This window comes from Canis lupus, chromosome X, assembly GCF_003254725.2.
Source record: "Canis lupus dingo isolate Sandy chromosome X, ASM325472v2, whole genome shotgun sequence".
Taxonomy (NCBI): Eukaryota; Metazoa; Chordata; class Mammalia; order Carnivora; family Canidae; genus Canis; species Canis lupus.
In genome coordinates this window covers 20285639-20308792 of record NC_064281.1, presented here as the reverse complement: position 1 = coordinate 20308792, position 23154 = coordinate 20285639, and the positions used below count along the sequence as shown (strand labels likewise).

The 23154-nt window shown below is 39.9% G+C and overlaps 1 protein-coding gene across 2 annotated transcripts in view; it reads right to left on the bottom strand.

The window, feature by feature from the left end:
* POLA1 (DNA polymerase alpha 1, catalytic subunit) overlaps window positions 1-23154 on the bottom strand; it is a 310104-nt gene that overhangs the window by 194417 nt on the left and 92533 nt on the right. For both annotated transcript variants that reach the window (XR_007409311.1, XM_025438940.3), the window contains exons 27-28: window positions 1129-1161; window positions 248-340 (exon numbers count right to left, since the gene is read on the bottom strand). Coding sequence is in view for 1 of the 2 variants with exons in the window: in XM_025438940.3 (XP_025294725.1) it covers window positions 248-340; window positions 1129-1161 (126 nt within the window). In the remaining variant the exon portion in view is untranslated. The remainder of the gene's footprint in view (window positions 1-247; window positions 341-1128; window positions 1162-23154) is intronic.

The following is a 23154-nucleotide window of genomic DNA, read 5'->3' as shown; positions in this document are numbered from 1 at the left end:
CTCAGACAGTTTTCAAAGTAAAAATGTATTTATCACTTAAGGAAAAAAACACTCTCCTTTGAATTTAACCCTTAAAAACAAACAACTGGAGTAGAGGTTAAGAAAAATAAGAGGATGAGGAAATGAGAATCATGAAGTTTATTATTTTCAGGAGCACACATACACATACATGAATTTATGAAGTTCCATGTTTAAAGAGAATTCACAAAAGTAGGTAAAACAGATTAATTTCATCAGATTATCTCACCTTGTTTCCCAATTTATATACTTCTTCCAAATCGGTGCTATTGGTGTTTATCATAATTGAATCAGTATCTCCATAAATAACTTCAAGGTTCATCTAATAAAAAGCAAAAATTATAAAAATTAACAACAAAGACAAAGTGATCATCATACACAATGAAACTCAAGATTTTCCATACTACAGAAATTACACTGATCTTTCAAAAGTCTATGTTTATTCTTATCCATACTGTCAGAGTACAATCAAAGATAAGCTCCAATAAACCAGAAAAGAAAGCCACTATCACATTAAGAAAATCTAGCTAATTTTCTTAAAGCAGACAGAGAGCAGAGTGGCCAGGGAAATGTATAGTTTCAACCGACACAAACTATAGAACTAAATAACATAAAGGAGGATAAGAAACTAGGAAGAAGGGCAGGGGGTCTGTATTTATCCACTGTACCATAAGCTTAGTGGTCATGGCAATTTATAAAGCAGAAACATAATGGGTTATAATGGGTTTTTAAAATTCAGGGGCACAAATCCATATGAAATTCTTCACAGTTCCAAACAGTATTCAATAGAATATGAAGAGTGCCAAAAAAAAATCAATCATAACAAAAAACACTAGAGCACATACAGTATAAAGGCCTGGAAGTAAACTCTAATTAGCACTGTTACTAATTTGCTTGAAACACTCACATATAGGCTTCAAGCAGTGGCTAGATCATATCAGTGTTAGTAAAAGAAAAAAGCTATAATCCATTAGGACGGATTATAATCTTAAACTAGGCATCCTAAGAAGCCATTTCCAGTCTGTTTGGGTTACAATTTTCCTTGAATACAAAAACGTCACCAGGTATGATATTTAAGAGTCATTGTATAATGAAAATGCTCAGCATTACCTTTTGTACCATCTCTTTTGTATGCATCAAAATCTAAATGAAAGAAAAGTCAAGATTAATGCATTACATAGTTACAAAACCATAAACTTAAGTACATAGAGATAGATAACCCCAACGACTAGTCATAAATTATAAAGCTCTTCAATGGTTTTCTAACTACAATCCTCATAAGAACAGTAATATCAACATAATCTAAAAGTAAGTTGGCCTCTATGTTCTTAGCCAGAGATATGTAAGCAGCTCTACTATAAAGATCTACTTAAGATTCATATAAAGATCTATCTTTAATGAATACGCATAATAAAAACATCCCTTTATGATATGGCAAAAAGGCGAACTATTCTCATTACTAATATTTAACTAGATCTGTGTGACTGAAAAAAAAAAGCTTAACAGAACATTTCAAATCTGGTCATTCTTATCTACATGGTATTCAAAATCTTAAAAAGTACAAAAATATAAATGCATATACACTAGATTTAAATTTCTTCTAGAGACTGTAAATTTCCTGAAGGCAGAGGGTAGACCTTCACATACTCTCTGGAGGTAGCACAGTGCCCAGTACTAAGGTGGGGCTGAGGAAATGTTCAGTGATCGGGTAATAGGTGTAGACAAGATTGTCTCTAGGCCCAGATAGCTGCAGACTGAAGACAGTATTACAGAGCCCTAGAAACCCTGTACTTAGAGTATCTTCTTTTTTTTTAAGAGTATCTTTTACATCCACCCCTTACTTGCCATTCCTACTGCTTCTTCCCCTTTATTACAGTCTCCTAATTTTGTTCAGGCCTTCATTGTCCTATATTCTTACCGAAGAAAGCCCTTTTCCTGGGGGTGGTGAATATGGATTAGGCTAATTAATGATTTTAATAACAGCCATAGACTGGAATCACCTGAAAAAGGTGATTAGCAGGAAGGGCTAAAAACCACTGGACTAAGATAATCATGATACTCCCATTCTGAAAAGTTTTTAGTTGACAGTGTATCCCCTCTCCAACTAGATCACAAGCACCTGGAGGCCAGAGCACATGTCTGGGCCTAACTCTAGGCTTCACACATGACAGGGGCTCAAAACCCCATTTGCTAGATGACTGATAGGTCTCAAAGTAATCCCAATTACTTTCCTGGAATTCAGCTAACTCCTAAAAAACATTCACTCTCCTCCATTTCACCTTCCCTTTTAAACATCTAAATCACAGGGAAATGCGTTGTGGGAGATTATCTGACAATTCCTTCGGGAAGAGGGCAATAATGAGATCAACCAAGTTAATCATAGTGAGGACAGAACTGCTCATCACAAGTTCTCTTTACCCTCCTCCCCTTCTACCCCACCAGGCTTCGCCTTCCTCATCACAACAGACAACTCCACAAGGTAACCATTACCTAAGTAAAATACCTCAGACGCAGCCTGTCAACCTCTCACTGCAACTCAGTATATGCAGGAACCAATTTCCTCTACTCTTTTTTCACACCACGAACAAAATCTACTATGTCATCCTTGAGCAAACCTCCAACATGTACTGGCAACCTTCATTGTTCACGTTTACTACTTGCCTCAATTCTCTCCTGCCACCAACTCACTACCATTTCCACACATGACCTGAGGGCTACCAAAATTATTTTGTTTGACCGCAGAAACCTGGTATTGGATCTTTTGCACACAAAAAATGGTAGAAAATGAAGCAAAACATAAAGACTATACTGCGGCAGCTTTTTTTCACCTAATACTTTATCTTAGAGATTATTTCCTATTTATGTATGAAGAGCTGCCTTATTCTTTTTTAATAACTCTACAGTATTCCACTGTGTAACTCGATCATGATTTATTTAACCAGTGTTCTAGTAATAAACATATAGGTTGTTTCTGATCTTAACCTTTATAACTACACTTCAACAAATAATCCTCATATACATATAATCTGCCAGTAACAAGATAAACTCTCTAAGACTTACTGGGTCAAAGGTTATATGGGTTCAAATGTTTTGTAAATATAATCAAATTGCTTTCCACAGAGGTTATACTGATTTCTGAAGATAGTTTTATCATCATCTTTCCAGGGGACCTCAATAGCTGATGAGTATGCTCCATTTCAGGTTCAAGGTCCTCCCCAAAGTGTGTCAACTCTTCAGTCCATCCGCTAGGACACACCCCACAATCATGCTGACCTGACCTCTCACGCTTCTTCACTAAGCACTTCTACATGGTGGGTACCATAGTGCCCTGTCCAGACCAATGTTTACCCAAGTGCTAATGAGTAGGATCACCCAAAAGCTACCCTTGATTCAAACTGCTCACTGCAACGCCGGGGGTTGTCAGCTATTAGACACCCTGTGGGCTACCAAATTCTTAGTACGTAGCAGAGGGCCTGGTACACAGGAGCTATTAACGAGTATTTGTAAAATGCTGAATGAATAATCCTAAGGAGTGGGCAGTATTACAAACCCCATTTTACAGATGAGTAAAATTAGGCTCTGTGATTTTACCCAAAATAACAGAACTAGTCAGGAGCTCAATCTAGAAGCCGGACCTTCTATCTCATTTTCTCTTCAGAATGTTTCACTGGCTTGTTAAAAAGCCCATACCACATGAATGTTCTGGAAGCCAACAGTCAATAACTTATACATCACAGGTATTTTCCCCATTAAGGAAATGCATTTTTAAAAGAAGTCACAGGTATCAAGAAAAGTCTACTGGACACAAGGTACAGGGATTACAAGATGTCCGTTCATAAGTTCACTTCAAATTGACAAGCCTAATATTAAAGCTACCCATTCTGACAGAAAATCATTTTGTAAGTGCCAACAGCTAGAAAACAGGACTATAAAGGCTTGCTAAATTCATTAATAAGGCAGTCTGCAGTTATCTGATTTCACAGCAACACCTGCATATTTATCTACTCATTACCAATTGGATGATGGAATTTTTTCAAGCACATTTCAAAAATCTGCCAACTTCAAGTGTAAAAAAATAAACTTTGTGGTTAATTTTTCCCTTAACAAAGTACAGCTGTTGAGAATAATTGTTCAAGATCTTACCCTGTAATGTCAACTGCAGCAGAACAAAGAGTATTTAATTAGCAAATCTATCCAGTAATTCAACACCTATTATATAAAATGCCTTCGTGATTTTATTCAGGATAATTTGCTAAGAGGGTTATTACTGACATTCAGATGGAATTTAAAATTCCTACGCAAGTCGAGTCATAATAGCAGTAATGATCTCCCCAATCAGGAGATTCGGTGTCACACAAGGCTCTCTTGCAATGCAGCAGCCGATTTCCTGACTTCTTAATTCCTGGGCTCAGCTCAGTGAGAGCCCTTCATGCCGATATTTCAGTCAGCAATACATCTTTAATGGGACTCTATTAAAATAACTAGAACAAAAATGACTTTTTTTTTGGTTAAAAAGAATGACAGCACTGCCATCATATCAATCATTGCAGGCTTTGCAGAACAGTGCCGTTAGGGGAAAAGAGGAGGGGGAAACAGGAAAGGAGTGGGGCTGGGGGTGGGGAGGAGCAGTAATTAAAATAATACGAAAAAGTGTTTTAACCCCAATCTGAGCCTCTGAAGGCTGGAGAAGGGCGGTAGGGACTAAAAGGAAATGTAAAGTATATTTTAAAAAACTCTTTCCTAAAGAAAATAATGTATTCAGGAATACACCCACAATGTGGTTTACTAAGCAGAAAGAGCATGTTTATGACGCTGGGTTTAACAGCGGCAGCGACCTAAGACCAACTTCTATTGACGTATGCATTTACAGCTTCTCCTACCAAGGCTGGGAAAAAGCTGGGATCTTTACTTTTTGTCAGGATAGAATATGGGTGTCTGGCAATACATTGAAATGTTATGAAATGGTTTTAGACACTACTATAGCCTAAAACTGTGCTTATTAATACTAAATGAAAGCGAGAAAACACCAATTTTCCATGGTTAAAAAAAAGTTTCAAGCTCCTTTTCCAAAAGCACAGGTCTAAATGCAACAGAAATCCTACAAGTTAAGAAAACTTGGGGTAAGGTCAAATCCTAAAAAAATAATGCATGAACAGAATGACAACTGAAATCTCAATGGCTTTAGGATTCTTCTGTTACTGATGACATAAAATTAGAAATAAACTGGAAAGGTTTTTTTAAAAACACATTAGCATAACAGGGGTAGCAAAATGAATGGTTTTGAAGGATAGGGAAGAGAAAAGTACAAGAAATATAAATATTATGATATTTGGTAATCCAACCATTATCTAAGTTTTCCTAGTCCCAATTTCAGCAGTTTCCGAGCAGGACTCTGTGATACTCCCTTCTCCCACTTGGCAAACATTTGGTTCATCCTTATTATATTCTACTGCCTTTTTCTTATTTTCCCCTTATTCTTAGATGTGTGTCTTCTCTATAAGACGCTCAAGGAGCATAGGCTATGGATTTGATAAGTACCCTACTTTCTGTCTCTACCACCTAACATTCCTGCCTGGGTTTTTTACTGTCTTTAAAATAGTTTTACCTTCCTTAAAACTGGGGGAAAAGTGCCACCCAGATCCCTGAGATACATGGGAATAAAAAGAACTCTAGGCTGAAAACACAGATAGCAAAGATAAAACATTATACAAATTTGAGTTTAAAGAAAAGCCAGGGGTCTGAAAGGTGAGTACTGGTTTAAACTGCCAATTAGTAGCTGAGTGATTTGTGAATGATCTGGGTTCCCTCTCTAGGTCTTAGCATCCTCATTTAGAAAAAATGAGGCTAGGATTCCTCCCAGATCTAAAAATCTAGAATCCTAGTTTGACAAGCAGAAACACCTCTATCCTCCTATCTGGTTGTCTTGTCCTTCAAACACAATCACTTCTTTAGTACTAGGAAAAGGAGGCACAAATATGTCCAACAAAGACCGTCGGCATTACAAGAATATATATATCCATATTCTAGGTTAACTTTCGAAGGCTATATGGTTGTAAAATAACTAGAAAATACGTAGGCTCTCACAAGTTGTCTGCATATAGCTTAATGCACTTAATATAAGTGGGTGGGTATATTTCCAATACTTAAAACAATTTGACATTCCTCTACTGAGATTCCCCCTGCCCCCGCCAGGAGAATATAAACACAGCATCTATACACACACACACACACACACACACACACACACACACACATATCAGGACTTTTCAACCTCAGCACTACTGACATTTTAGGCCGGAGAGTTTTTGGTCATGAGGGCCTGTCTCTGGCTTTTACCCACTAGATGCCAGTAGCATGCATGAACGCACATAGACTCTCCAATTTTGACAGCCAAAATGGTCTCTAGATATTGCCAAATGTTTTCTGGGGGACAAAACTGCCCTTGGTTGGGAATCAGTGATATTATGCTAATTGGCAGCATTTTCTCTCTCCAAACCCATATTCCATTGTCTGTCCCATAAGAATTCCTTCTAAACCCCATACATCTCCTCCAAACCCTCCCTGGCTCCAAAAGGATAAATGGCCCCTCCAAGAACCTAGAACTAAAAGGAAGGGCTGACTTCCTTTCTAATCCAACGAGCTAACAAGTCTCACATGAGATTCTATCTTCTTGCCAATGTGCCCTTCCTCCTCCAAGTCCTCACCACTCAGCCTACCTGTCTCCAGCATCACTACCTTTGAAGCCATTCCTCATACTTTGCCAGCATCCTTTCTAAAATAAAATGTACACTTTGCAATGAATTTCAAATCCCTTAGCTTTACCCAAGGCTCTAATGATACAGTAAAGGCCTCCTCCCACCTTTGAATGCTTCCCATATGCACTCTTCAATCCATCCTTCCTGAGATATTTTGAGTTCACTGAACAAGCCATGCTCTTTTTCTTGCTTCTGTGCTTTTCACATGCTGTTTCCCCATAGTGGTCCAAAGTGTGGGTTCAGAAGTTAGGCTGTGTAATGGTTCATTTTGTGTCAACTGGGCTAGGCCAGTGATACCCAGTTATTTGGTCAGACACCAGTCTAGATGTTGTTGTGAAGGTTCTCTTGTTTTTGGTGTTTTGTTTTGTTTACATGAGACCAACATTTAAATTATAGACTTTTTGAGTAAAGCAGATCATCCCCACCATAATGCAGGTGGATCTCACCTAATCATTTGAAGGCCTTAGGAGAGAAAGGAATGAAGCCCCCCAAGGTAACTGTAGACATCAACTCAAGTGCTGTGTGTTTGAGTCTTCAGCCTGTTGACTTGCTCTGAGATTTCAGTCTTGTCAGCGCCTATAATCCCATGAGCCAATTCCTTAAAATCAATCAATCCATCAATCTCTTTCTCTCCATCTCCCCTCCATACCTCCCTCCCCCCCCCGCATATTGGTTCTGTTTCTCTGGAGAACCCTGATAGAGATTAAGTTCAAAGTATAACAGCACTGCTTACAAGCTGTGTGACCTCAGGCACACAACGTAACCTCTCCATGTCTCTAACATTTGACTGTAAAATGGAGATGATAACCACAGCTTCCTTACAATGCAGCTACGTTTAATGAACATTAAATATAACACATGTAAATTGTTTTCTGCAGTCCCTGGTATATAAGTTCATAAATGTTAACTATTATTGTTACTTAATGTCTACTTATTTTATAAGGAACTTTACACCATGAGAACAACCTCTCTGGTCTCCCCTGCTAAATGGTAATGAGGAGTATGTTAGTCTAATGTAGGCCTCAAAGTACTCTGTGTATACCAGAGCACACCACTCTACTACAAAGATAAGACACTATAAGCAAATCATAAGCAGAGATCATGCCTTAGCTATTAAACCTGACTCAATGCCTGGCACATAGGAGTAATTCAATAAACATTTATTTTTTTTACATTCTAATAAAAGGAGGCAAACCCAAGGGGTCCAACATGAGAAGAGCAAAGCCATGGACTGGTAAGTGCATCTCCACAACAAAAGGACCCTAAAGCTGGTTGCAGAAAGTGGCTATTAAACCCACACAGAAAAAATAAATAAATAAGTAAACCCACACAGAGTATGAATTTAAAAGCTAGCTCTTGGGGATCCCTGGGTGGCTCAGTGGTTTAGCACCTGCCTTCAGCCCAGGGTGTGATCCTGGAGTCCCAGGATCGAGTCCCACATCAGGCTCCCTGCATGCAGCCCGCATCTCCCTCTGCCTGTGTCTCTGCCCCTTTCTCTCTCTGTGTGTCTCTCATGAATAAATAGAATCTTAAAAAAATAAAAATAATAAAATAAAAGCTAGCTCTTTCCATGCAAGAAGTGAAGAGCAAATCAGTTTTAATTCCACCTTCAAGCACAGTGCATGTGAGATAAATATTCACTCAAGAAAAATGAAGGTCTACCTCAGTGATAAAGGTCCATTAATTATAAACTTGACTGAAAGTGTAACTCTCCCATAGGACTCATTTCCAGATAAACTGATTTTGTTTTAAATCCATAATTTACAACCTAGACCTTCTGACAGCTCATGTGTAAAGAATATAAAACACGCTGAATAAACAAAGCTTTCTGATAGGTTTCTCCTCCCTAACAGATACATTGAGTGATATTTATGAGTATCTCTCAATTACTGCCCTAAAAATGTGTCAAGGTTCTATTTTTGACTTAAAAATGTAAAATAACTAGAATCTATGACTTTGAATATGTGAAACGAGAAGTTCACTTCTCCTTTGTCTTCTAATTCCTTGCCCCCAAAGATTCATTCATCTTGTGCATTTTTTAACAATCCACCTTACATTTTGACTTGTAAAAAACTGTTTTCACCTTTAAAGAAAGCTTCCTTTCACAACATTCTTACTCCCTGTTCCTCCTCCACTCCAATCTCCAGTTCAGAAACTCACGTCCCCTTCCCGTGTTTCACTTGAACTTCTGTGCATTATTGCCATACTTGGGATTATATCTGACATAGGACTCTGGAGAGCTTGTAGAGCTGGCTTAAAAGCACACTTGAGCAAAATCTACTCACTGACACAAGGGTTCAAGTGCAAGCCTACACTCTTAAATACTAAATTTCCAAAAAATACCCAAACCCTAAGACACCGAGATTGAAACCAGAGCAGGAGACATTAACCTAAGGTTAAGAAATGTGAACATCACTGAAACTGTATGGAAAAATTTGAATGTGTGCCTACATGCATTTTTCTAGGAAGAGGGTCCACATATTACATCAGATTTGAAATTGTAACTCATTTAAATATAAGTACCATTGAAGATTCTCCAATTAGCCATAAGAATTAAGCTTTCAGATTTCTCAGAATTCACATATTGTCTACAGGACTAGAAACACCCCCCTTTAAAGGGCTTTGCGTCTTGCTTTGGAGCTGCATATTTTCAGCCTCTACAGTGTTATTTCCTTCACAGGAAAACACGGACATGTCAGAAGGCTCAGATTTGGTTCCCTGATTGACTCTGTGCATAACTCATCTGGGGGGCTAATTAAGACACGGCCAAACTATGTCCGCGCTTTAGTGAACATCGGCGCTCAGGCAAGTTTCACACACCCTGATTAAAATTGACTCAAAGTGTCTTACTTCAGTAATCACTTAGACGGAATGAATTTTACATTAGTGGGATCAAGCATGCACCAGGCCTCAGTGGAAATGAAAAGGGCTTATAGTAATAGGATTGATAAATCCACCCATTAGGTTAATGGCTAAATGATTTACATGTAACTTTCTCCCCCACTCCGCCTTCCCTCACCCTTTAACTCAGTAAAAACTATGCTTGGCATTTTCCACTGCAGTGCCATACACAAAGGAAATAGCCTTTCTATTTTGGGACATACTAATTTCTAATAATGGCTTGGGTAGCTACCATTAACTCTTTCAAAGCACAAATAATTGACTAATAAAATTAAGTATTCTATAAGGCCTGAAAGTGCTTAATTGATCATAATTGTCTATTTGAGAAGAAGGCGTCAGACTGGCTATGCGTAGATAATGAAGTTGGGCAATTGTGAAGCACTGCAATCAAGATAATACTTACAGCTAAAAAGGACATTAGCATTTTCTAGAATCTGCAACATTTTCGTTATAACTGAGGTCATGGGAATATGTGACTAGAAAACTTTGAGCTCCTAGCCCCCACGAATGGCAGATTTAACAGGTTGTCACTTGTCATGACTAAGTACCTGGCCTAAAGCTCGACCCTGGTGGAGCAGCTAGACAGTGGTCTGGAGGTCAACGGGAAGCTGGAGTGGCCAAGGGGTGGCTGTCACCGTTGTAACAGCATTTGTGATTTCTGGAAGGCTCCTTCTTAGGAATGGTGTGTGACAAGGGAGCCATGGGACAATTTATCATTACTCTCTGCTTTAGGGAAGGTCATAGGAGGGAGAACTTTTTAAACCCGACACCTTGGGGGTAGGAGGCAACTCCCTAGCCCAGTACCAAGGATAAATGCTATATTTTGTTCTATACTGATCATACTTTCTATATGCTCTCCTACAGCGAACTGCTACTCTTTAAAAAAAACAAAACATTGTCCTTTGCCCTCCCATTTATTGTAAGTTCAGAAAACAGATTCTGGGAATTAGTTATGATTAAAATATAGACGGTCCCTGCTTCAAAGAAAAATCTTACAGAAAGATGATCTAGATTTATGGAAATATAATTGTGTTCACCTTTCCAGAAATACATGTGTTACAGACACATGTTCAGCCATGCCTGTAGAATACATATATTTAAGGATCAATTAAATAATGCCTTCCCATTTATCCATCAGCTTTCCCTCTATCTCATCACCTTCTATATTTTCTCCGGGAAGAATAAAGAGAAATTCTGAAAGTTACAGGTATCAGTTTGAGAAAAGTCATGTAGGATAGAGGTACAGAGTATGAAGAAGATAAAATATCAATACAAAGACTATACAAGATTTGGCTCCTCATGACTTAAAAAAAAATACAGACCTTTATTTTTGGACTTCATTGCACTGCAAGAGTATAATCTGGCCAAAGCTCAAGAATTTGATACGAACTGTAGGAAGCACTGTAATTTTCCTTTCATTTAGAATCTCAAAAAGGAACTGATTCGTTCACTCACCAAGTATTTACTGAGTACTTTTCATGTGCTAGGTAAAAAGGAACACAAAAGTAAATGATTCAGACATGATCACTCCCCTCTATAGTGTGTACCATCTAGTGGAGCAGAGAACCAAATATGTGACGGGAAAATCCTATACGTGTACGTGCGCACATACACCTGCATCGGGGAGGGGGCAGGGAGTGCTTTCTTTCTTAACCCTGGGGTGGGAGTCAGAGAAAAGTTGACAGAAGCAGAACGTATATAAGGGGAAGGTGAGCTAGAGGGAGTAACAGGCAACGGAGGATGGAGGAAGAATGCTGGTTGAGGATCAAATAGATGGTGACTAAACAACATTAAACTTTTAAAAAATTATAGAAGTTTTTATGCAGTAAGAAAAAAATTAAAAAGTATGGCTAAGGCTAGAATGCTCAGGAAAGTAGGGAGAAGGTAGGAGAAAAGGTTCAAGTGTGAAGGACCTTGTAAGCCACATTAACAACTTTAAACTCAGGAGTGACACCACTGGATCAACAAGTTAAAGAGGTCTCTCTGGCTCTAAAACATGTGGAGAATACCTATCAGCCAGGAGGTGAGGTGGGGTGGGGTGGGGTGGGGTGGGGCAGCATACAGCGAGAAGTAATGAAGCTTACATAGCATAACAGCTATTGCACTGGAGACAGTCACAGGCGTTTAGAAAGTGGAATCTACAGGACTTGGCAACTGGCTGGATTTGGGGCACAAGGAAGAGGTAGAGGAGTCAAGCATGATACCAATGTTCCTGGCTTAACAACTGAGTGGACAGTGCTGTCACTCATTAAGACGGGGAATCCAGGAAGGGGAACAGGTTGGGGAGGAGAACCTTTAAGGCAGTTTCGGAAGTGATGAGTATGCTATGCCTGTGGACATGTGAATGGAGAGGACAGGGAGACAGATGGAAGCTAAGATGCTCGACAGAGGGGATGTGACAAATTTCAGGTGTAAGAAATCCAATACTTTACAGAGATGCAATAAATGAATAAATTGAAGCAACATCAGCATGCAGACAGAATCCATCGAAATGGATGGCACAGCTCAACCAAGGGGCAGCAGGAGAAAAGGGAGACAAGACAAACCAGCATCCAAATCACAGTAAACGGTGCTGTGTGGGACCCCCGGTCCCTTATTCCTCCTCCAGCATCTTCCTTTCCCTTTTCAGCTATCAGATCTCCATTCTTTCTGTCACAATTGGCAGGTGTCACATAAACCAGTGGCCACTGGCAAATCTGATGCAGGCTGCCACAGACAGCCAGGCACCACACACTGACCTTTAACGAGACCGATCCCAACAGGTGGCTGGTGCCTAATACAAATAATTGTATTAACCCTCCAAACAAGGTCAAAGAAGGGAGAGCACCTTGTGTTTTCATGAGCAACCACAACAGCCAAAGGCAGTGGCTCCCCTCCTTGAGGCAGTGACGGGCTCAACAGGAAGACTGAACATCAATCAGTTCGTTCCCCAAGAGCCTTCTATAGCTCCTGCATAGCCATCCTTTTCCTGCCTCCCTGCCTCTCTCCTGCATCGGGGAGGAGGCAGGGAGTGCTTTCTTTCTTAAGGCAAATTTGGTGCCATTTGTGAACAGTTTTGATTCATATTGTCCAACTGAAAAAAAAAGCAGCTATGGAGGAGGGGTTCCTCTCAGTTTCCAAATAACATTCTTCACACCCTTTGAGAGAAACTAAGTCATATGTGATTAAATTAATTGCCTTTGTTGCTAATTTGATTTTGATAACATCAAATGTCTCACAGTTCTCATGGACCTTTGACCTTGGAGCAAGTGACTGTTTTGACAGAACAGACAGCTGTAGCTCAGGGGGTGGGAGGAGGCCTGCACAACCTCCTGAAAGGAAACTGCCTAGAATGGGGCCCAGAAATCCCACTGGGCAGTCAGCAGCCAGGAGTCCTAGGCAGTGCAGTACAGGGTCCTACTGCACGTGCTGATCTACAGCCTCTCTCTCCCTGACTTTTACATACAGAAAAAGATCTTTCTTTCTCCTGAAGACAACCTCCTCTGCTCCCACCCTCTTAAACCTTGTGACTGTGAATGGCCTGGCTAAGACAAGCCACACACCACTGGCATGCCGGTACCCAGATAAAGAATCCAAGCAGTAGATCAGATTCCTGTCAGCTGCAAAAGAGCTGGCACTTCAGCTGCTTCTCATTCTTTATTTTTAAAAGGCAGGATGGGCTCAAGGGCATGGTGGCCTGTCACACAAGAAGAGACTGAAGATTACAAAGATAAAACCAAAACCCCCGAAGGGTACACAAGACTCACAAGAGACTGTGAAATGAAGAAGGGCTTCAGAAAGGCGCGGATGGCACTTCACAAACCAGTTAGAAGTGTGTTTCTCTTAGAGACAGAGCGGGGAAAATTGAATATGGGATTAAAGAAAAAAAAAATCAAACTATAGGTCAGTTCTTAGTCAATGGGACTAACAAATTAATTCCCCTGCTACTAATTTGGAAAATACTTATTTTCAGAAATCGGAGCCCAGAGCATTAAAATACTGGGACATGCTACCAATGCCAAAGTTAACTACTTGATCAGTCCCTGGAGCCCAAAGAGCATACTGTAAACTTAAAATATAAATCAACAAACTTAAAGAGTATGGCAAGAGAGAACTTACCTAATGCAGAATACAAAATGTGTTCTCTTTTTTCCCTATACCACCACCATTACCACCAGATCATTCTTGACTAATTCTTAGAAGCTGAAGACCAACTTGGATTTTGATGTATAAACTGCTTTTGACGATATTTCATTTTAAACAGATAAACACTTTTAAAAAAAATGCAAGCCAAAGACACCCTTTTGAGAAACCAAGAAAACAGATGTGGAAGCCGTTTGTTTAGATGAAGAGGAATTTTCGCTTTTATAGGAATACAATGATTCATGAAGAGGAAAAAAGTCTGTCATCAAGTTTACTTCAATAGATACTCTTGGGTTTGAGGCAGCTTTCTAAATATGGCCATTGCTTTTCTTCACATCTCATCTCTCCTGAAATATCTCAAACTACCACTAACAAACATTACTTTTATTGTCTTTGTTCTTTTAAATTTTCTGCTTAGTTAATATATTGTGCAGGAGAAAAAAAATCCCACAACTCTGGTACTACAGCATTACATACTTGCTTTTATTGCTTAGGTAGCTGGACAAAATACCTTCTGCTTTAGTGACTTATCAAAAGCAAGCCAGCTTGAGATTGTGAAAACACTAGGAATACAAGAAACCATGACTATAAGTTTGGAAATAAGAGTTCTCCTTAACTCCAAAGGAGATAGAATAAAAAACACTGTCCATTTTTTGTAAGAACTTCTAGCCAAGAGGACAATCTCCTTTCCTGATGTGCCTGTTTAATAGAGATGCCAGGCAGGGCAAACTTAAAACAGGGAAACAAGAAAAAGGGTGGGGGGAGCACTGGGTTCAACTCGGGCAGATGCTGAAGAAATTGCTCTCCTTCCATCTTGTGCCCTACACTCATCTGCTTGCACCCTCTGTTCCTCACCCACTGGCGGCTGGGCCCACGGAGGCTCACTGGGTCTGTCTACAGTCTGCTGTCCAGGTTAAGAGGCACACAAGGTCTGCAGCAATGGGAGCTTTATGTTCCATGCTCCTCTGCCTCCTTGACAAAAGAATAAGGCAAAACCAGCCAATATCTCTCAGTTTTTTTGTTTGATAAACAAAAACTTCACAATTCCCTACCCCTTAAGATTCTGCTATGATATCAATTAAGTACCAGAAAAAAAGAAATAATTTCTTTTCTGCAATATCCCCATTTGCTATTTTGCCATGTTACTTCCTGTAACTTATAGTTAAAATATAGATGTTTTAGCCTATCCCAAATATAACAACATAATTTTGAAGATGCATTTTCAAACTACACATACTCCTGCTATGAGCTAAGGCTGTCTATGAATCCCCCTAATGGACTACAAAATTCTGTATTCATGTATATATATGCACATTTTTCTGGGTAAAGAATCCACAGCCATCACCCAATTCTCAAAGAGGCTCCAAAAGATTAGACTCCCCTGCAAAATTTGTAGTGATTTCACAGTTGTGTTCAATCAGTCCTCAAACAGTCTAAGGAGTTGCCTGGTGTATTTCATACCTGTGGCCACTCTTGATTCATCCAAGAGACTGCCAAAGAGGAACAACCTGTTTTGCTGGCTCCCAAGTCACGTATAAACCCTTTGCTTAAAAAAACAAAAACAAAAACAAAAACAAACAAACAAACAAAAACCCTTTGCTTATCGTCCTAAAAATGAGGGTCAACCAACAGTCACAGGTGAGGGGAAGAAAAAAAACAGATGAGCCTTAACAAATCTGTGACTACAATTATCATCACAGGGACAATGTGTAGTTTCAATCAGGTGGGTCTAAAGGTTGGTGAGTTTGCCAGGTGGCTGAAAGGAATCTTACCCATCACAATAACTTTTCTTTTTTTTCCCATCAATAATAACTTTCACAGTTTGTTTATTCAACACATATAGAGCTTCTACTATGTGATAAGTATTCTTACAGGCGCTGGGATGAGAGCTGGAAGCAAGGAGCTAAAGCACCAGTCCAGAGGAGAGATTCTACAGGCATGGAATAAGGTGGTAGCAGCAGAGCAGGATGGGAAGTAGAATGAGGACACAGTAAGGGTTGAGATGTAGGAAGTAAGGAAATGAGAGAAAAACCAAAGATATTATCTTTAACTTTTGGCTTGAGATGCATAGATTGTGGCGCCTCTTTTAAATTCGTGATGAGAGCAAAAGCATGTTTGTGACATTAGAAGCCATTTTTTAAAAACCTACAAGACTGGGGATCCTGGGGTGGCTCAGCGGTTTAGCGCCTGCCTTCAGCCCAGGGCGTGATCCTGGAGTCGCGGGATCGAGTCCCACATGGAGCTCCCTGCAGGGAGCCTGCTTCTCCTTCTGCCTGTGTCTCTGCTTCTCTCTCTCTGTGTGCCTCTCATAAATAAATAAAACCTTTAAAAAAAAACCCTACAAGACTGGCAGGGTGCCAGGGTGGTTCACTTGGTTAACCATCTGACTCTTGTTCTTGGCTCAGGTCTTGATGGCATGGTGGTGAGTTCAAGCCCCATGTCAGGCTCCATGGTGGGCATGGAGCCTACTTAAAAAACAACAAAATCGGGGATCCCTGGGTGGCTCAGCGGTTTAGCACCTGCCTTTGGCCCAGGGCGCAATCCTGGAGTCCCGAGATCGAGTCCCACATCGGGCTCCCAGCATGGAGCCTGCCTCTCCCTCCTCCTGTGTCTCTGCCCCTCTCCCTCTCTCTCTCTCTCTCTATGTCTATCATAAATAAATAAATCTTTAAAAAAAAACAAAATCTACAAGACTGGCTATAAAGTTGGATTACAGACATTCTAGTCCCTGTGCTGACGAGTCATGCACTATGGTGGACATTTCAAGATGTCACTGCCCTTAAGGAACCTAAAAGACAAATGTGATCACTTCCAACTAAGCAGCTTTTACTGTCTGAAAATCAAAGGAAAAGGACTCAAGAGTGGTCACACAGGAATGTAAAAAAAGGACGAATAAGCCAATCACACCAAGTTGCACACCAATGGAGTGTCTATTAAAACCACCTCTTTGGGGACGCCTGGATGGCTCAGCAGTTGGGCGTCTGCCTTCGGCTTGGGTCCTGATCCTGGGATCTGGGATCAAGTTCTGTATCGGGCTCCTCTGTATCTAGACCCGCATTGGGCTCCCTGTAGGGAGCCTGCTTCTCCCTCTGCCTGTGTCTCTGCCTCTCTCTTTCTGTGTCTCTCAAGAATAAACATATAAATCTTTAAAAAAATTTAAAAACCACCTCTTTGGAGGCACGCCTCAGCCTTTAGCTGAGTCCAAAAAGAGAAGCAGCTCTAGGTTCATGCAGGGAATGGTGCCTCTGATATTAAAAAGGGAGGGACAGCAGTGCTGATAAAAGAGGAATGGGATGAATGGTTTCTGACCTCATCATTTAAATGTCCTCGTCCCTACGTACTGTATCGAGAGAGAGAGAGAGAGAGAGAGAGAGAGAGAGAGAGAGAGAGAAGAGTCCAGGTGGGGGACAGCCATAAAGTCCAGAAACCTGGGCTCCTGAGAGGTTTAGTGACAGAGCCAAGATGCCTTTTAAGGCGTAGCTCTTATTTGTTTTTATTTTTTTAAGATTTTATTTATTTATTCACGAGAGACACCGAGAGAGGCAGACATAAGCAGAGGGGGAAGCAGGCTCCCTACAGGGAGCCCAATGCAGGTCTAGATCCCAGAACTCTGGGATCATGCCCTAAGCTGAAGGCAGACACTCCATCACTGAGCCACCCAGGCATCCCTTCTTGTTTCTTTGTAATCCACAGTATCTTTCCTCTCATGCAAGAATCTCACCTCTCCCCCACCCAGGACCCTTCATCTTTTCCTTCCCACTAATGCCTTTCTTTCTGTTACTAATGATTTCTCTTCAATTAAGCGTACTCATTCACTTGACAAATATGTAGTCTGTACTGCTCAAAATATGGTACTTAACTCTTAGAAGACAAAAATGTAGTCCACACCCTTGAGGACCCTGCAACACATAGCCCAGTTGTCCACAACAGTCTCTTTTTCTTCCTTATCTTTTAAGGGCTTGCCCCACCTACCTCATGTTCAATGTGTAAAACCTATGCTGTCTTGTAGCTTCGTTCTCAGACTCCATTCCAATCATTCTTTCAAAGTTTAGTGGTCTCTTCTCGCCCAAGGTAATAGCCACTGCTTATGTTAGATACTTCAACAATCACCCAAGCACCTACCCTAACAGAATGAAAAGGTAAAGGTACTTCATCACTACCCTCCCCCAGATCCTAACAACAAAGCCCATACATGAACATGGCTCCAGACACAGTCACATTTTCCATGGTGGGCAAAATCACTTCCAGTTTAGAATCATGAACCTCCACCGATGATTCCCTGTGCATAAGCTTGATAAGTGAGTCATTTGTCATAAAGCATACTTATTCCAGACATTTGCCTATGGGTCACCAAGATTATTTGCCCATAGGATTACATTATCCAAGATGGATTTTCCATGTTTAGGCAAACAAAGTCTCCAAATATGCCAGATAGCTTTCCTTTGTCCATCCTGTTGTAATCTCCACCCTGCTCTCCTGGAGGGAAGGCTGACCTAATGGACTATAGCCCTTGTCTCCTAATTTCCAAATGAGTGTGGAGAACACCACATAGATCAAAAGCGAAATGAGAGCAAACTATTGATGCCCCTGGCCTTTTCCCTGAGGGGGCACATAGGGGCTGGCTAAATCGACCCCCTTGTGGTCAAAAGGCCCTTTACACCCAAATCTCTTTTTCAGGGTCAGGTATGTGTTCCTCCTCCCAGTCCTTTTCACCAGAAAGTGTAACATTCCTGCTATAACTAGCCCTAGAGTTTCATAATTCTCTTGTGATTTTGCTGGATCCTGCATCCATTTTGGTAAATAATCCCTTTATCAAATCCTATTAATCCTAGTGTTATATCTTTCCTACTGGGGCAGGAAATGCATTTTTAAATTCATTTTAAATCTTAAAAACAAACAATTTTAAAATGTTCCTCCTTGAAGTCCCAATCTCCTAAGAAACACATTCCAAAGAGCCACTGCATCTTGAAGACCTAGGCTTGTAAGATTTGAGAAGAAAATATACTATGAACTTCCTTTAAAGAGCAAGTCTATGGATTTATCTTTTTTACTGTGACATATTAACTAAAATGCTCAAATTTCTACTTCCTTTAGCCTTATCTTATTGCAAAAAGAAATAAAAATAGTGAACGCTATCATAAAATAACACAACCTACAACCTCTACCTTACGGTCTTGACAAATGGGCAATTACTACATCATTATTATAAGTTAATTTACATCATTATTTTTTCGTGTACACATTTCAGGTCTCTAATTACATTGTACATTACTGTTGAGGATCAGGACTAGGTCTTACAATTGTTTTCCTCACACTTATTCATGCCTTGTAATAGCTCCTTTAAGAAACAAATTTTCAATAAATGGTTGTTGACAGTTGGAAATACTATCAACAGAAACAGAACAAGAGGGAGCAGGAAAGCTAAGAAACAGAACAAGAGGGAGCAGGAAAGCTAAGCCCAAGAGCTATGCTCACTTCGAGACTCTGCCTTGCCTTACCCAGAGATTCTGCCACCAGAAGAAATATAAAAGCCTCACTGGAAGGTGACTGTAAAAGTTTAGGAAAACAGCTGTATACCCAGCAAGATTATTTTCCCCAAGTAGCCAACATGAAATAGAATTTACAACAGAGACAGGAAGAAGAGTAGGTGGAGTTAGAATAGAAGGAAATGAGGAGGCTCAACAAGAATTAATTACTGGTAATTACACATGCTACAGCCTCTCTTCTTTCTCCACCCTCTAGCTAATCAACAGTGGGAACAGATGTGGTCTGTGGTATTGGGGAGGGGGTGCTTAACAGCTGTTTGGAGAACATGCCATTAAAAAGCAGCCTTGTCCACAGAAACCCAAGAGTTTTACTGTTTGAAAGAAAAGAGGTAATGAATAATGACCACAGTTTTACTTTGAACTTAGCCCATTCAGGCCAATAATAAAAAAAAGTTCTTTTCCTGATTTTTGATGAACTACGGCAGTAGCTTTGCTCTTTTCTATTACAAGAGTGTCTCGATATTTGAATCTGTTTCACATGCCTGATCCAAATACTCCTGAAACCAGTACAGACATCCAACTACTCCTTATTTAATAAGCAGTCAATAAAATCTTGACTATGATAATGAAGACAAGAAGGAAAACTCTGCCAAGTGCCCACTACACTGAATACCAAATTAGAGCGAAATAATCCCAAATTTGCTAAACTATCTTCCTGGATGTTCTTCTATGAAATGAGAACTCTATAAACAACATGGCAATCATAACATTCCAGTTTGCTTCTTTAAAAGTTTCAAGAATACAGCACACTGTCAATGCATACGACCTTTCTTAAAAGATAAAAACACAAACTAAAGCCCAAGAATAAATTTCCAAACAACACACCAACCAAGGTTTTAATAGGAAATGCAGTTACTCACAGAACAAAAGTTTCAACCTCTTTCTAGTAAGGAGCTACTTTTGCTTCCTCCAACATTTGATGACTGCCTGCTGGGCTGTTATTGAGGGAGGGTCAATGTCACTCCCATCCCATCTGGAACACCCCTATGGCCCAAGGAATGGAGATGGGGGCACAGATTTGGCTTCAGGAATTACCAGGGACTGCTATCTATGATCTCAAACTCTTGTGCTGGACTATCTGAGAAACTTTTTGATTTGGGAACCAAGCAGGCTCCAAAAAGGCTCCAACAAATATGTCCATTTGTTCCAAAGTAGTACTCAATAAGTGATTGATTACACCATTGACTGATAATAAGCACATTGACTGCTTCTGCTGAAATGTGCAACTATGTTGGAAGCTTTGAAAGTTCTTGAGAAGCTTAACAATTACAAGTTCTTCTTAACATAATGTTATTTATACATATATATGGGTGTGAGGTGTATATACACAAAAAATGTTTAAGAGGGTACATATTTCATAAGCACTTACAGGAGATAGTACACTAATATCCCATGTCTAATCTTCTTCAATTGAGCTTGCATATTCTCAAATTTACTTCTGTGTACTTTTGGGGCAACTTCAAGAATTTCATTCAGTTTCGGTATATGCAAATTGCACGAACTATGATTCAATCCTGTGGGGGAACAAAAGATGGAGCTGGGGCTGGCAAGAGGAAAGGAAGGTAAAAGCTAATGGCAAGAATAGGAATAAAGATTTTTAGAATGAAGCCATAGGAAAAATACAAGATGAGTGCAGGCACACCTGGGAGTCAAACTACACAGTAATGGCATGTAAGAGTCAACAGTAAGCAGGGATAGGGGCCAGCCCCAAGGAGAGAAGCATCCAGAATTTCTGAGTTCAAAAATGAAGAAGGCAAGGAGCAGCTAGGTAGAAAACCAGCCATGGGAGAGGAAAGGAAATGCCCCAAGCATGCTTGTTCTGCAACCAAGCAGATGTTCTATTAAATAAGGGATGGGGGGATCCCTGGGTGGCGCAGTGGTTTAGCGCCTGCCTTTGGCCCAGGGCGCGATCCTGGAGACCCGGGATCGAATCCCATGTCGGGCTCCCGGTGCATGGAGCCTGCTTCTCCCTCTGCTTGTGTCTCTGCCTCTCTCTCTCTCTCTCTCTCTCTCTCTCTCTATCATAAATAAATATTTAAAAAAAAGAATTCAGTGAATGAATGAATGAATGAATGAATGAATGAATAAATAAATAAATAAGGGATGGTAAATGCAAATGAATAGACAGGGATGCCTGGGTGGCTCAGTGGTTGAGTGTCTGCCTTTGGCTCAGGGCGTGATCCCGGGATCCGGGATCAAGATCCGCATCAGGCTCCCTGCGAGGAGCCTGCTTCTGCTTCTCCATGTCTCTGCCTCTCTCTCTTTGTATCTCTCATGAATAAATAACTAAAATCTTTTTTTTCAAAAAAAAAAGAAAATGAATAGACAATATCCCTGATTACTAAATAAGAGTATAAGTTAAAGGACCATTTTTATTAGACTTATGTTTACCTAAGTGCATATAAATACTGTGTTTTCCTAAGAGCTTCCATAGATTCACTCTCAACTTCAGAGCTCCTGTTCACTATAGCTTCCATGAGGTCTAAAGTTCTCAAGGTCCAAAAGTTTTCAAGAATCTCTTCCTTCCAGCAAGAAAAGGACTATCTATAGCTTCCCTTGCAGTTCACCGGGATAAGCTATTTTTTTTGGTGTGCTCTGCAAACCCACCTTCTGATCCCTAGAAATAATTTTAATCATCTGCAAAAGAGTGCATAAGAAAGTTTAAATTAATCCTTCATCCTAAATTATGTTGCTTTTCTGCATCAGCAAAGACACATTACCATGCAAAATAATGAGCTTTTTTTTTTTGTCTGATAGAGAATATATTTGGGAGAGAAATGGGAGTTTCTGGCAAAAAATAAAGGCTTCATTACTTCAGCTTTAAATGTAAATTAGGCACTCAGCAGCATGCAAGTTAGGACAATTTTCCTTACACAAGATAAGATGAATTATATTTTATTCCTTAGTTCTTAACAAGAGTCACTTCCTTAGACATACCTAACCCTTAAACAAAGGCTGTTCTTTGTCACAGCTAGGGAAATGTTTTTATTACTGATGTTCTTTAAATATGAATAAAAATCTCTCTTCTATACTCATGTTCATAACGAGCTGCTACTTAGGCAAAGAACATCTAAAATGAACACAGAAATAAAAGGGGGAATATTTGCTTTCTATGTGAACATTACACCTATCACCCCAACTACTAGTGGGAAGGACTTTAAAAAACAACAGCTGTTCTTTGAGGCTCTAATACTGTCCGACTTTGCAAGAAAGTGATAGCTTTCAAAAGTGAAAAAGGCATTAAACACACATCTGATTTTCCAGAATCACACCAACGTAGCAACTACCAGTGTTCTGTGGGGTTTTGCTCTTGTTTTTAAAAGGTGATCACTTCTTTTATATTTAGACTTCCTCCCTCTATCTGGAACTCAGTATCCAAATGTCTATTCTACAAAGGCCTTGAATAAGACCCTCCAATCCAGTCCTTCAGCATGGCAGTGTCAGTCACCTTCAGTAAATAGGCCTCTCCATTGTATTAAGCATTCAAGAGACCATTCTTACACAAGCAAGGATCAAAGACGTTTCTCTGAGTGTTTTGTCCTAGTTAATCTGAATACATTACAGAATATCACATCTTTAAACCTGAAGTTCCCTGAATCACTCATGACAAAAATATAGTCCTGAGATTTAAGTCTGGAATTTTCCTTTAGTTCTACACAACCTGAATATGTAAGTTCAGAAAGAAGAGAAGGTAAATGAGATATGCTCAACATCTTATTAACTCATAACACTTTATATCCTAATATGTGATACCAAATTTTTAGTATCAGCTTTACACTTGAGAGATTCTTCAATTGTCAAATGCCTTTTCC